This window comes from Delphinus delphis, chromosome 15 (assembly GCF_949987515.2).
Source record: "Delphinus delphis chromosome 15, mDelDel1.2, whole genome shotgun sequence".
In the NCBI taxonomy this organism is placed as follows: domain Eukaryota; kingdom Metazoa; phylum Chordata; class Mammalia; order Artiodactyla; family Delphinidae; genus Delphinus; species Delphinus delphis.
This window is the reverse complement of record NC_082697.1, coordinates 24,278,859-24,292,599: the sequence shown is the minus strand read 5'-3', so window position 1 is coordinate 24,292,599 and position 13,741 is coordinate 24,278,859. Positions and strand designations below refer to the sequence as shown.

The 13,741-nt window shown below is 39.0% G+C and overlaps 1 protein-coding gene across 2 annotated transcripts in view; it reads left to right on the top strand.

The window, feature by feature from the left end:
- Positions 1-13,741, top strand: part of ITCH (itchy E3 ubiquitin protein ligase) — a 124,766-nt gene that overhangs the window by 36,343 nt on the left and 74,682 nt on the right. For both annotated transcript variants that reach the window (XM_060030945.1, XM_060030944.1), the window contains exon 3: positions 10,503-10,593. In XM_060030945.1, the coding sequence (XP_059886928.1) occupies positions 10,524-10,593 (70 nt within the window). In that variant the 5' untranslated portion in view covers positions 10,503-10,523. The remainder of the gene's footprint in view (positions 1-10,502; positions 10,594-13,741) is intronic.

The window sequence follows — 13,741 nt, the reverse complement described above, 5'->3', positions numbered from 1 at the left end:
TTTGGGGTCTTTTGCTTTTGAATTGTAGGAGCTTCTCGTGTATTTTGGATATAACTCCTTATCAGATATATGGTTTGCAAATATTTTCTTCTGTTTCACAGGCTGTCTTTTTACTGTGTTGATTCTTTCCTTTTGCAGAGCAGAAGCTTTTTAGTTTGGTGTAGTCCCTGTTGTCTTTTTTGCTTTTGTTGCTTGTGCTTTTGGTGTAATATCCAATAAATCATTGCCAAGACCAATGTCACAAAGCTTTTCCCCTATATTTTCTTCTAGGAGTTTTACAGTGTCATGTCTTATGTTTTAGACTTTCATCCATTTTGAGTTGATTTTTGTTTATGGTGTAAGATAAGGATCCAATTTCATTCTTTTGCATGTGGATATTCAGTTTTCCCAGCACCACTTGTTGAAGAGATTATTCTTTCCCCATTGCGTATTCTTGACAACCTTGTTGAATATTAGTTGTCTGTATATTTGTGGGTCTATTTCTGGGCGCTCTATTCTGTTGCATTGCTCTATATGCCTATCTTTATGCCAGTACCATACTGTCTTAATTACTGTAGCTTTGTAATATTCTAAAAATCAGGTAGTGTGATATCTCAGTTTTGTTCTTCTTTCTCAACATTATTTTGGCTATTTGGATCCATTTGAATTTTAGGATTTTTTCTATTTAAAAAATTCCATTGGGATTTTAATAGGGATTGCATTGAATCTGTAGATCACTTCGGGTAGTTTGGACATTTTAACAATACTTTATCTTTCAATTCATGAGTACAGGATGTCTTTCCATTTATTTGTATCTTTAATTTCTTTCAGCAATGTTTTGTAGTTTTTATTTCCTTTGTTAAGTTTATTCCTAAGTATCTTTTATTTTTGATGTTATTGTGAATGGGATTGTTTCTTAATTTTTTTTTCCGGATAGTTAATTGTTAGTGTATAGGGATGCAGCTAATTTTTCTATGTTGATTTTGTATCGTACAAGTTTGCTGTATTTTAAAAAGTTAGTTTTTAACAGTTTAATTTTTATTGGAGTATAGTTGATTTACAATATTGTGGGGGTTTTTTGTTTTTTGTTTTGCAGTATGCGGGCCTCTCATTGTTGTGGCCTCTCCCGTTGCGGAGCACAGGCTCCGGACGCGCAGGCTCAGCGGCCATGTCTTACGGGTCTAGCCACTCCGCGGCATGTGGGATCTTCCCGGACCAGGGCACGAACCTGTGTCCCTTGCATTGGCAGGCGGACTCTCGACCACTGCGCCACCAGGGAAGCCCATATTGTGTTTTTTGTGTGGAGTCTTTTATTTGCGGGGGAGGTGTTGCACTGCGCGGCACGCGGTATCTTAGTTCCCCCACCAGGGATCCAACCCGTGTCCCCTGCAGTGGAAGTGTGGAGTCTTTACCACTGGACTGCCAGGGAAGTCCCTGTGTGGAGGCTTTATTGAGTTTTTTATATATAAGATCATGTCATCTGGGGACAGAGATAATTTTCCTTCTTCCTTTCCAATTTGGGTGCCTTTTATTTCTTTTTCTACCTTAATTGGTTTTGCTAGGACTTCCAGTACTGTGTTGACTAGAAGTGGTAAGAATGGGCATCCTGTCTTGTTCCTAGTATTAGAAGAAAAGGTTTCAGTTTTTCACCTTTGAGTGTGATGTTAGCTGTGGTCTTTTCATATGTAGCTTTTATTTTGTTGAGGTAATTTCCTTCTATTCCTAATCTGACAGTTTTTATCATGAAACAGTATTGAATTTTGTCAGATGCTCTTCTGCATCAGTTATGATGATCATGTGATTTTTACCCTTAATCTTTTAATGTGGTATAACACATTTATTATCTTTCTCTTTTAAAAATATTTTAGTTTTACTGGAGTATAGTTGATTTACAATGTTGTGTTAGTTTCAGGTGTACAGCAGAGTGATTCAGTTATACATATATTCATTCTTTTTTAGATTCTTTTCTCATATAGATTATCACAGAATACTGAATAGAGTTCCCTGTGCTATACGGTTCGTCCTTGTTGATCATGTTAATTTTCATATGTTGACCCAGTCTTGCATCCCAGGGATTAATCCCACTTGGTCATGATGTATTAATCCTTTTAATGTGCTGTTGAATTCGGTTTGCTAGTATGAAAACTGAACATTTTGAATGTTATAATGTGGCAACTCTGGAAATTATATTCTTCCCCCATCTCATGGTTTCTTGTTGCTGCTTCCTGTGGTTGTCATTTGATTGTTTGGTGACTTTTCCAAACTAATTTTGTGCAGTCCTGTATTCTTTGTCTTGTGTGGCCACTGAAGTCTGTTCTGTTAGATTAGTGGTTTGACAGATAACCTTTTCATTGATTGACTAATAAAACACTGGTTTAGGGCATCCCTGGTGGCGCAGTGGTTGAGAGTCCACCTGCCGATGCAGGGGACACGGGTTTGTGCCCGGTCCAGGAGGATCCCACATGCCGCGGAGCGGCTGGGCCCGTGAGTCATGGCCGCTGAGCCTGCGTGTCCGGAGCCTGTGCTCCGCAACGGGAGAGGCCACAACAGTGACAGGCCCACGTACCGCAAAAAAAAACCCCAAAAAAACCCCATTGGTTTATAACATTATATGTTTCATGTGTACAAAATTATATTTTGACTTCTGTATACACTACAACATGCTCACCACCAAGAGTGTAGTTTCCATTCGTCACTGTACAGCTGACTCCCTTTATCCATATCACCCTTCCCCCACTTGCTCTCTGCTAACCGCTGCTCTCTTCTCTCTGTGTGCTCATTTTTGTTTGGTTTGGTTTGAACTCCCCCCTACCATATGAGTGAAATCATACAGTATGTGTCTTTCTCTGTCTGACTTATTTCACTTAGTATAATACCCTCTAGGTCCATCCATGTTGTTGCAAATGGCAAGATGTCCTTTTTTTTTTTTTTTAAGTTAATTAATTTATTTTTGGCTGTGTTGGGTCTTTGTTGCTGCGCATGGGCTTTCTCTAGTTGCGGCGAGCGGGGGCTACTCTTTGTTGCAGTGCATGGTTTTCTCATTGCAGTGGCTTCTCTTGTTGTGGAGCACGGGCTCTAGGTGTGTGGGCCTCAGTAGTTGTGGCTTGCAGGCTCAGTAGTTGTGGTGCATGGGCTTAGTTGCTCTGCGGCATGTGGGATCTTCCTGGACCAGGGCTTGAACCCATGTCCCCTGCATTGGCAGTGGATTCTTAACCACTGTGCCACCAGGGAAGTCCCAAGATTTCCTTTATTTTTATTTTTTATTTTTTATTTTTTTGTGGTACGCGGGCCTCTCACTGTTGTGGCCTCTCCCGTTGCGGAGCACAGGCTCCGGACGCGCAGGCCCAGCGGCCATGGCTCACGGGCCCAGCCGCTCCGCGGCATGCGGGATCCTCCCGGACCGGGGCATGAACCCATGTCCCCTGCATCGGCAGGCGGACTCTCAACCACTGCGCCACCAGGGGAGCCCTCCTTTATTTTTAAAAGAATTTTTTACGGCTGAGTAGTATTCCATTATATATATATTGCATCTTCTTCATCCATGGATAGGCACTTAGGTTGTTTACATATCTTGGCTATTGTATATAGTGCTGGATTGAACATAGGTATGCATATATCTTTTCAAATTAGATGTTTTTGAATTCTTTGGATAAATACTTAGAAATGGAGTAGCTGGATCATATTGTAGTTCTATTCTTAATTTTTGAGAACTCTCCATAGTGGCTGCAGTAATTTACACTCCTACCAACAGTGTATGAGGATTCCCTTTTCTCTACATCCTCTCCAACCCTTGTTATTTCTTGCCTTTTTTTTTTTTGGCCTTTTTTTTTTCTCTCAACCACTGCGCCACCAGGGAAGCCCAATTTCTTGCCTTTTTGATAATAGTTATTCTAATGGTATGAGGTGATAACTCATTTGTGGTTTTGATTTGCATTTCCATAATACTTAGTAATGTTGAACATCTTTTCATGTCCCTGTTCCCTATCTGTATGTCTTTGGAAAAGGGTCTGTTCACTTCCTCTGCCCATTCTTAATCGGGTGGTTTATTTTTTGGTTGTTCTTTATGTATTTTGAATATTAACTCCTTATTGGATATGATTTGCAAATATCTTCTCTGAGTAGGTAGGTTGAATTTTCATTTTGTTGATGGTTTCCTTTGCTGTGCAGAAGCTTTTTAGTTTGATGTAGTCCCATTTGTTTATTTTTGCTTTTGTTTGCCTTGCCTGAGGAGACATATCCAGAAAGATATTGCTAAGACTGATGTGTGTTTTCTTCTAGGAGTTTTATGGTTTCAGGTCTTACATTCAAGTCCTTAATCCCTTTTGAGTTGACGTTGTTTATGGTGTAAGATAGTGGTCTAGTTTCATTCTTTTGCATGTTAACTGTCCAGTTTTCCCAACATCATTTATTGAAGAGACTACACTTTCTCCACTTTATGTTCTTTGTTCTTGTTTTGTAAATTAATTGTCCATATGTGTGTTTATTTCTGAATTCTCAATTCTGTTCCATTGATCTATGTCACTTTTTCTGCCAATACCATGCTGTTTTGATTACCAAAGCTTTGTAATATAATTTGAAATCAGAGTGAATGATACTTCGAGCTTTGGGTTTTTTCCCCCCCACTCAGGATTGCTGTGGCTACTTGGGGCCTTTTGTTACTCCTTACAGATTTTAGGATTTTGTTGTTGTTGTTGTTCTATTAATGTGAAAAATGTCATTGGGATTTTGATAGGGATTGCATTGGTTCTGTAGATTGCTTTAGGTAATACGGACATTTAAAAATGTTAATTTTTCCAGTCCCTGAGCACGAATACCTTTACATTTTTTTATGTTGTCTTAAATTTCTTCCAAGAACGTCTTAAAGTTTTCAGTGTACAGGTCTTTCACCTACTTGGTTAAATTTATTCCTAGGTATTCTTTTTGTTGCAATTGTAAATGAGATTTTTTTGTTAATTGTTTTTTGATGATTCATTGTTAGTGTATAGAACAGACTTGTATATTGATATTTTTACTCTGCAACTTAGTGTATTTGTTTATTTCTAATAATTTTTTTGGTGGTTTTTTTTTAATATTTAAAAACATGCTATATTTATTTCTTCTCTGATTTTTATTAAATTGTAGGACACTTAGCTGGTGTTGGAGAATTGCTTGTTGGTGTGGGGAACATACTCACCGCACTCACTCACATGTGGGAATTGGTGAAACCTTTACACTGTTAAGAGAATGAAAAGAGAAGCCATAGGCTGTGAGAAAATATTTGCAAAACACATAAAGGACTTGTATTTAAAATATACAAAGAACTCTTAAAATGCGACAGCAAGAAAACAAATAATAAATGAGCAGAATATCTGAACAGATATCTCACCAAACAGTGTACATAGATGGTAAATAAGCATATGAAAAGAGGCTCAACATCATATGTCATATGGGAATTACAAACTAGGCCAATGGTGAAACGTCATTGTACACCTGTTAGACTGGCTAAATTCCAAAAAACTAACAATACCAAATGCTTGTGAGGATATGAAGCAGTAGAAATTCTATTTCAATCCTAATAGGAATGCAGAATGGTACAGCTACTTTGGAAAACCATTTGGCAGAGCTAAAACATAGGTTTACCCTTATCATCCAGTAATTGTAGTCCTGTTTACCCAATTGAGTCGAAAACTTATATCCACAAGGAACCTGAACATGAATACTTATAGCAGCTTTATTCATAATTGCCAAAAACTGGAAACAACTAACATATCCTTCAGTAAGCAAATGTATATACTGTGGAATAAACACACATGAAATATTACTCAGCAATTTAAAAAAAAGCTGCCAAGCTCTGAAAAGATATGGAGGAAACTTTAATCATACTGCTGAGTGAAAGAAGCCAGGCTGAGGCTCTAAATTGTGTGCTTCTACCTATCTGACATTCTGGAAGAGGCAAAATTATAGAAACAGTAAATAGACAAGTGGTTGCCAGAGGTTCTTAGTGAGGGAAGAGGGATGAGTAGGTGAAGCACAGGGGACTTTTAGGGTTGTGAGATTATTCTGTGTGATACTATAATAGTGGATACATGGCAGTTATGTGTTTGTCAAAATCCATAGGACAGGGGGCTTCCCTGGTGGCGCAGTGGTTGAGAGTCCACCTGCCGATGCAGGGGACACGGGTTCGTGCCCCGGTCCGGGAAGATCCCACATGCCACGGAGCGGCTGGGCCCGTGAGCCATGGCCACTGTGTCTGCGAGTCCAGAGCCTGTGCTCCGCAACGGGAGAGGCCACAACAGTGAGAGGCCCGCGTACCGCAAAAAAAAAAACCCCAAAAAACAAAACAACAATAACAAATCCATAGGACTGTATAAGGTTCACAAAGAGTGGACCTAAATATAAATTGCGGACATTAGTTAATTAAAAAAAACAACTGTGGAATATTCTAGACACTGATTAGCAAGGCAGACAAGGTTGCCTACCTTTGTGGACCTTATAGTCAGTAAAAAATTTAATCAGAAAAATTTCAGCGGTGTGATAGAAAGTAATAGGATGGCTACATTAGATTGAGTAGTCAGGGAAGACCTCTCTGAGTATTTGAGTATTAACTTGAGACCTGAATATAAGATAAGATGTTAGCTATTTAAAGGTAAGAGGGAAAAACATTCCGAGCAGAGGGAACAGTTAGTGTAAAGCCTGTAAGTCTGGAATGACCTTAGTGTGTTTAAGAAATAGAAAGAAATCCATATTTGCAGTGGGTAAGGGAGAGAATGATATGAGGAGAAGTCAAGAGAGTAGGTCATGGATGGAATGTAGTGGGACTTCTGTAAGCCAGGGTGAGGAATTTGGATTCTATTTTAGGTGAGATAGGCAATTATTGGATGTTTAAGCAGAGTAGAGCATGATCTAACTTTCGTGTTTAAAAGAGTACCCTAGTTGCTGTGTGGAGAATGGGTGGTGGGAGGGAGAGGGAGCAGGTGCAGAAGCAGAGAGACCAATTTAGTGACTTGTAGTAATTTGTTGACAGGGAAGGGATGGGTGTTTGTGGCTTGGACTAAGATGGTTAAGAAGAGGAGAAAAATAAGCATATATTTTAAGGTATATAGCAGGGTATATTTTGCAGGTAGTATCTTTAGAACTTGGTAATGAGGGAAAGATAATGCCCACAGCTTTGGCTTGTGCAACTGGATGGATGGTGGTGCTATTGAGGCCAGGGAGAGTTTCAATTTAGTCTTTTTTTTTCTTGGCTGTGGTAGGTCTTTGTTGCTACGTGCGGGCTTTCTCTAGTTGCATCGAGCAGGGGCTACTCTTGGTTGCAGTGAGTGGGTTCTAGGTGTGTGAGCTTCAGTAGTTGTGGCACGCAGACTCAGTAGTTGTGGCGCAGGGGCTTAGTTGCTTCATGGCATGTGGCATGGCATCTTCCTGGACCAGGGCCCGAACCCGTGTCCTGTGCGTTGGCAGGTGGATTCTTAACCACTGTGCCACCAGGGAAGTCTCCTCAGTTTAGTCATTTTAACCATGCAGGCAGTTATAAATAATGGTTAGACCTAAGAGTCTGGAGCTCAGGGGAGAAGATTTGAAGTGTAGATTCAAATGGGACTTGAAGTGTAGATTCTCAATCTACTCTGTCTTGCCTGTTTTTCAAAGTGTACAAGTAGGCTACACATTTTCTTTTTAAAAACTCAAGCAATACATACAAAACCAAAGTTCCCCATGACCACCTCCTGTAGTACACAGACCCTCTCCCCTTCTCCACAAAGGTAACCACTATAAACAGTTAGGGGATGTATACTTTTTCTGCTTTTGTTTATAAGTATATTTACCTACAAGAATATATACTTTGTTTTTGTTTGAAAAAATACCATCACATTATATATATTCTGTAACTTAAAAAAATGTTCTTGGAATCATTCCATTTCAGTCATTAGTAAGTTGTTTTGATAGCTGCATAGTGTTCTGTGGTATGAGTTTGCTATTTATTTAACTGGTTGCCAATTGATACTTAGGTTTCTATAGTTTGTCTTTACAAATGGTATTTTTTTGTTCTTAGGGATTTAAAATACTTAAGTAATTTTGATTATATAAAACTAATATGTATCAGTACATACATGACTTTTTTTAATATTTAATTTATTTGGCTGCATTGGGTCTTAGTTGCACAATCTTCATTGTGGCCTGCGCTGTCTTTTATTGCGGAGTGCAGGCTGTTCCTTGCGGCATACAGGCTCCTCAAGTTGTGGCACGCAGACTCTGTAGTTGTGGCACATGGGGCTCTCTAGTTGTGGTGTGGGCTCAGTAGTTGTGGCTCTCAGGCTCTCCAGTTGTGGCACGCAGGCTCTAGCGCTCACAGGCTTAGTTGCCCTGTGGAATGTGGGATCTTAGTTCCCTGACTAGGGATCGAGCCCACGCCCCCTGCATTGGAATCATGATGTCCTAACCACTGGACCGCCAGGGAACGGAAGCCTAATTTTGCCTTATTGTATTTGTATATTTCTTACATGGGACCTGGCAACTAGTGAGTGCTGAGTAAATTTTGCTTGAGTTTAATCTTTACTTTGACCCACTCAAAATATTCTTAAAATTTTTATCAAGTCCCCGAAAGCCTAAGAACAGGTTATTTTAAAAACATACTTAGGGACTTCCTTGGTGGTGCAGTGGTTAAGAATCTGCCTGCCAATGCAGGGGGCACAGGTTTGAGCCCTGGTCTGGGAAGATCCCATATGCCGCAGAGGAACTAAGCCTGTGTGCCACAACTACTGAGCCTGTACTCTGGAGCCCGCGAACCACAAATACTGAAGCCCATGCTCCGCAACTGGAGTAGCCACCGCGGTGAGAAGCCTGCGCACCGCAATGAAGTGTAGCCCCTGCTCTCCACAACCAGAGAAAGCCTGCACACAACAACAGAAACCCAACGCAGCCATAAATAAACAAACAAATAAATTCAAAGAGTATTAATGATAAATAATAAACATTCACAGAGCATTTTTTTTCCCACAGATATAATCATTCAGTCTTACAAAAGCCCTGTGAGGTAGAGGTGGTATTATCCCCATTTCTCTGACAGGAAACTGGGACCTAGAGAAGTTATATGACTCAAATAGTATCATATAGTGAGTGTTGTAGCCAGGAATCAAACCCAAGTGTTCTGACTTTGTTATAAAATCTTTTTTATTGTATACAAATCATGCCCTTTCCACAGGGGGATTAACTCTTCCATGATTATTGGCTGAAGAAGATATGTTAGAGGTGTTCATTTAGTATAATTCAGTAGCCACAGGCCCTGTTTTGGGCTTCTGGGTTTCATCAGTGAACAAAGCAAAAAGATCCCCCATTCACATGGAGTTTATATTCTAGCTTAGGGAGTCAAAATCAATAAACATACTTACCAAGTAAATTACTTAGTATGTCAGAAGGTCACATAGTTTATAGGAGAAGAAAATGATCATCATAAGTGGAGCAGACTGAATATTGTGAAGAAGACAAGTAGAATGAACGTCTAAAGGCAAGAATGTGCTGGCATATTTCAAGAATAATAGGGAAGTATGTGCCTGAGTAGGGGAGGAGAGTAGCAGGGAAATAAGTTCAGGAAGTTGGGAGCAGTGGAAGCATGTATCATATAGGGTCTTTCAGGATTCAGGCTTTTACTCTGAGTAAAATGGGAAGGTTTTGAAAGGTTTTTAACATTTTAAAAGAATCATCCAGGTTGTGTTAAGAATAGGTACTAAAGCTAGACAAGGGTGGAAAAAGGGAGACCTTTTAGGTTAATCTAGGAGAGGGGCATAATTTAGGAAAAAAATGGCTGTCAGAGGTGGGTCTGGACAGATTGGTGGTAGAGGTGGTGAGAAATGTCTAGATTCTAGATATATTTTTACAAATAGAGACATCAGAATTTGCCAGCGGGTTGGAAAGGAAATAGAAAGGAGTCAAGGATGACTCCAAGGTTTTTGGCTTGAGCTGCTGAAAGAATGAAATTGCCATCAACTGAGATAGTTTACAGAGAACATCAGGAGTTCCATTTTGGATCTGTTAAGTTCAGAGTGTCTTTTAGATACGCAAGTGAAGTTGTTTAGAATTCAGGAGTGAAGTCTGTAATAGAAATATAAAGTTGGGACTTGTTGATATATAGATGATATTTAAAGCCATAACAGTGGATGATATCCTTGAGGAAATGAGTATGGAGCGATGAGAGAAGAGGGAAACAAGAACTGAGTCCTAGGACTTTCCAGTATTAGGAGGGTGGAGAGAAGAGAAGGAATCATCAAAGGAGTCTAAGAAGGAACAATCAGTAATGTAGGACATAAACCTAGAGAATGTGTCTTGGGAACTAAAAGGAAGAAAAACCATGGAAGAAGGAATGATCATGTCAGATTTTGCTGATAGGTTAACGCAGGATGGATACTAGAATTGAAAATTATATTTAGCAATGTGAAGGCCACTGGTTATTGTGTGGCCTTCAGTGGGACATGGAAATGGCCTGGCTAGCACTATTTACATATTTTTCAAGTGGGAATTTTTGATGTTTATAGTGTTTCCTTGGCCCTGTTCAGGTTTGCCGTCCTGTTGGTGTTATGTCTGACAGTGGATCACAGCTTGGTTCAATGGGTAGCCTGACCATGAAATCACAACTTCAGATAACTGGTAAGTCTTAAAAAGATCTACTGCTTTACTTCCCCCCGACTCCCAAGATAAAAAGAAAAAATCTTAAAATCTTTAGTGGCTGTGACGTATCAGGTTCTGAATGAATGAATGAACGTAATGTTTAGATATGTAAAAATTACATTTTGATTTCAGGATATTCTTGGGTATAGTATAGGATTTGGGTTTGTTTGTTTTTTCCATTAAACATGCTTTGGCAATTGCTATTTTTTGTTTTCATTTGGATTTTATTAGCTTTGTTGAGATAATTCACATACCATACAGTTTACCCATTTAGAAGTCAATGATTGTTAGTACATTCTCAGAGTTGTGCAACCAACACCAGTCAATTTTAGAACATTTTCACCACTGCAGAAACCCCTGCCCCATATTCCCCAACCACCTTCAGCCCTAGTTATTTTTGTCTCTATAGCTTTGCCTATTTTGGATCTCTCATATAAATAGAGTCATAAAATGCGTGGCCTTTGTCTCTGACTTTTTTCACTTATCATAATAATGTTTTCAAGGTTCAACCATGTTGTAGCATGTATTAGTATCTAATTTCTTTTTATTGCCAAATACTATTCCATGTGTGGACATACTTTATCCATTTATCAGCTGATGGATGTTTGGGTTGGTTCCACTTTTGGGCTATTATGAATAATGCTATGAACGTTTGTAAGTTTTTGTGAAGATGTATGTTTTCAGTTTTCTTGAGTATATACCTTCTACTTTCTGGAGTAGAATCACTGGGTCATGTAATATCCATGTTTAGCTTTGTGAGGAATTCCAAATTATTTTTCAAAGCATCCACACCACTTTATATTCCCAACAGTCATGTATGAGGGTTACAATTTTGTAAGCATCCTTGCAATGCTTATCTTTTTGATTAGAGACATCCTAATGGATGTGAGCTATCTCATTATGGGTTTGAGTTGCATTTCTCTGATGGTTAAATGATGATGAGCATCTTTTCATGTGCTTATTGGCCATTTGTATATGTTTTTTGGAGAAATCCCTATTAAATATTTTGGTTGCTGTTGTTACTTTCCTAATCTCTCTTTGTTTCTTCCTCTAGCCATACTAATCAAGTGTATCACTTTCAGATTAATGTTCTTAAAATGCCTCCTGATTTGTTCATTCCTGCTCAGAAACCTTCAGTGCTTCTCCTTGGCTATGGTATTGAATTTCTTTAAAACTGGGCTAAGACGTTTTACAGGCTCCATATGATCTCTTTGTAGGTCTTTATATATCAATAGAAGCTACTTGCACTAGCCAAAGTGAGGCACTGGATTTTCTTCAGACATGCATGTGTCTATCACACAATGGAACCCTAGACTCTCTCCCTTTAATTTAATGGCATTTATTGATTATTTTAGTTTTTACTATACCTGGCTTATATCCACTTCTAGATTATGAATATGAGGTCATATACTGTATAATTATTGTCCTCCTCAAAACCTAAAAGTGATTGAGTTATAAAGAAGTAACACTTTAAGTTGAAAGCATGTTAGAATTTATTCTTGGGAATTCTTTCACTAACTCCAGTCTCTTTCTTTAGGAATGTCTGATTCTCAGTGAAAGATATTAATATTTCTCAGATTCTAATTGTTTCTCCCCTCCGCATTCTCAAGCTACTCTGAGTAGCTGATTTACATTGGGCCAGGCTTCTTAAGACTTCTTTTTTGGGGCAGCTTATTGTTAAAACCTTTGATTTAAAGAATTTCTGATAGATTGTTTCAACTTTTCAGGTTACATAAGTAATACACATGCTTTTTATTTTTAAAAACTGAGTAAAATAGTAAAGTGAGGGGTCCTTATTATTTATCATCTCAATCCCCAGATAAATAGGTTTATATTCCTTTAGTCTTTTCTTTGCATAAACTGGCTATCTTATTTGCTATCATTACTGTCATAGTAAGAAAAACATTTAATGCCTAAATGCATTATGTCCTCAAGAAGACATAATTCTTAGCCATTTATAAGCTTTTTAATCTTGGGTCTAAAAATCTTGAGAATGTACAAGTATAGGGCAAAAACATTTTAACAAAAACAAACACCATGAATTATGGATAAAATCTATTTGCATATTTAGCAAAAATATCATTAGATATGGGACAAATGGAGAACATCAGATAATGAACAATAAAGTGCCAAGTTGACTAGAATCAAGTGTCCTTCATAATTCATTGTTTACTTCTTTGCTTTTGGTGCTAGAAACTTAGAACTAAGTTTTTTTGCACAAATCCCCTTAATTGACATTGTACTTTTTAGTCTGTGTTAATGGATTAGCATAGTTTTTTTTTTTTTTTTGCTAAGCTCTTCAACATCTTCCAAAATTCAAGGAAGGCATAAATATGCAAGTGTTAAGTATAAATGCCATGGTATATGGTAATGGTGTGAAGAGAAAATGACTTTGTCAGGAAAGAGAGATCAATATTTGACTAGAGTTACTGTGAAAGGAGGTAGTGCTTGAAGCATTGCTACTATTTAAAAGTAGAGGACTTCCCTGGTGGCACAGTGGTTAAGAATCTGCCTGCGAATGCAGGGGACACGGGTTTGATCCCTGGTCTGAAAAGATCCCACATGCTGCAGAGCAGCTTAAGCCCGTTTGCCACAGCTACTAAGCCTACGCTCTAGAGCCCGCGAGCCACAACTGTTGAGCCTGTGTGCCACAACTACTGAATTCCATGCACCTAGAGCCCGTGCTCCACAACAAGAGAAGCCACCGCAGTGAGAAGCCTGTGCATTGGAGGAAAGAGTCGTCGTCCCCACTTGCCGCAACTAGAGTAAGCCCACATGCAGCAACGAACACCCAACACAGCCAAAAATAAGTAAATAAGTGAATAAATATATTTAAAAAAAAAAAAAAGTAGAAAGGTAGGGACCCTGGAGGTCCATTGGGTAAGACTGCGCTCCCAATGCAGGGGGCACGGGTTCGATCCCTGGTTGGAGAACTAAGATCCCACATGCTGCCTGGCATGGCCAGAAAAAAAGTAGAAAGGTAGAAAAGGATCTTTCAGGAATGAATATGACAGAGCAAATGATGTGAAGGAGGGAAATGCCAAGACTTCCCTTGATGTCCCTAAAAGCCACTGCTGCAGAGCAGGGACCCATGAGAATTAATGGGAGTGGATCATCTCCTTCAGGT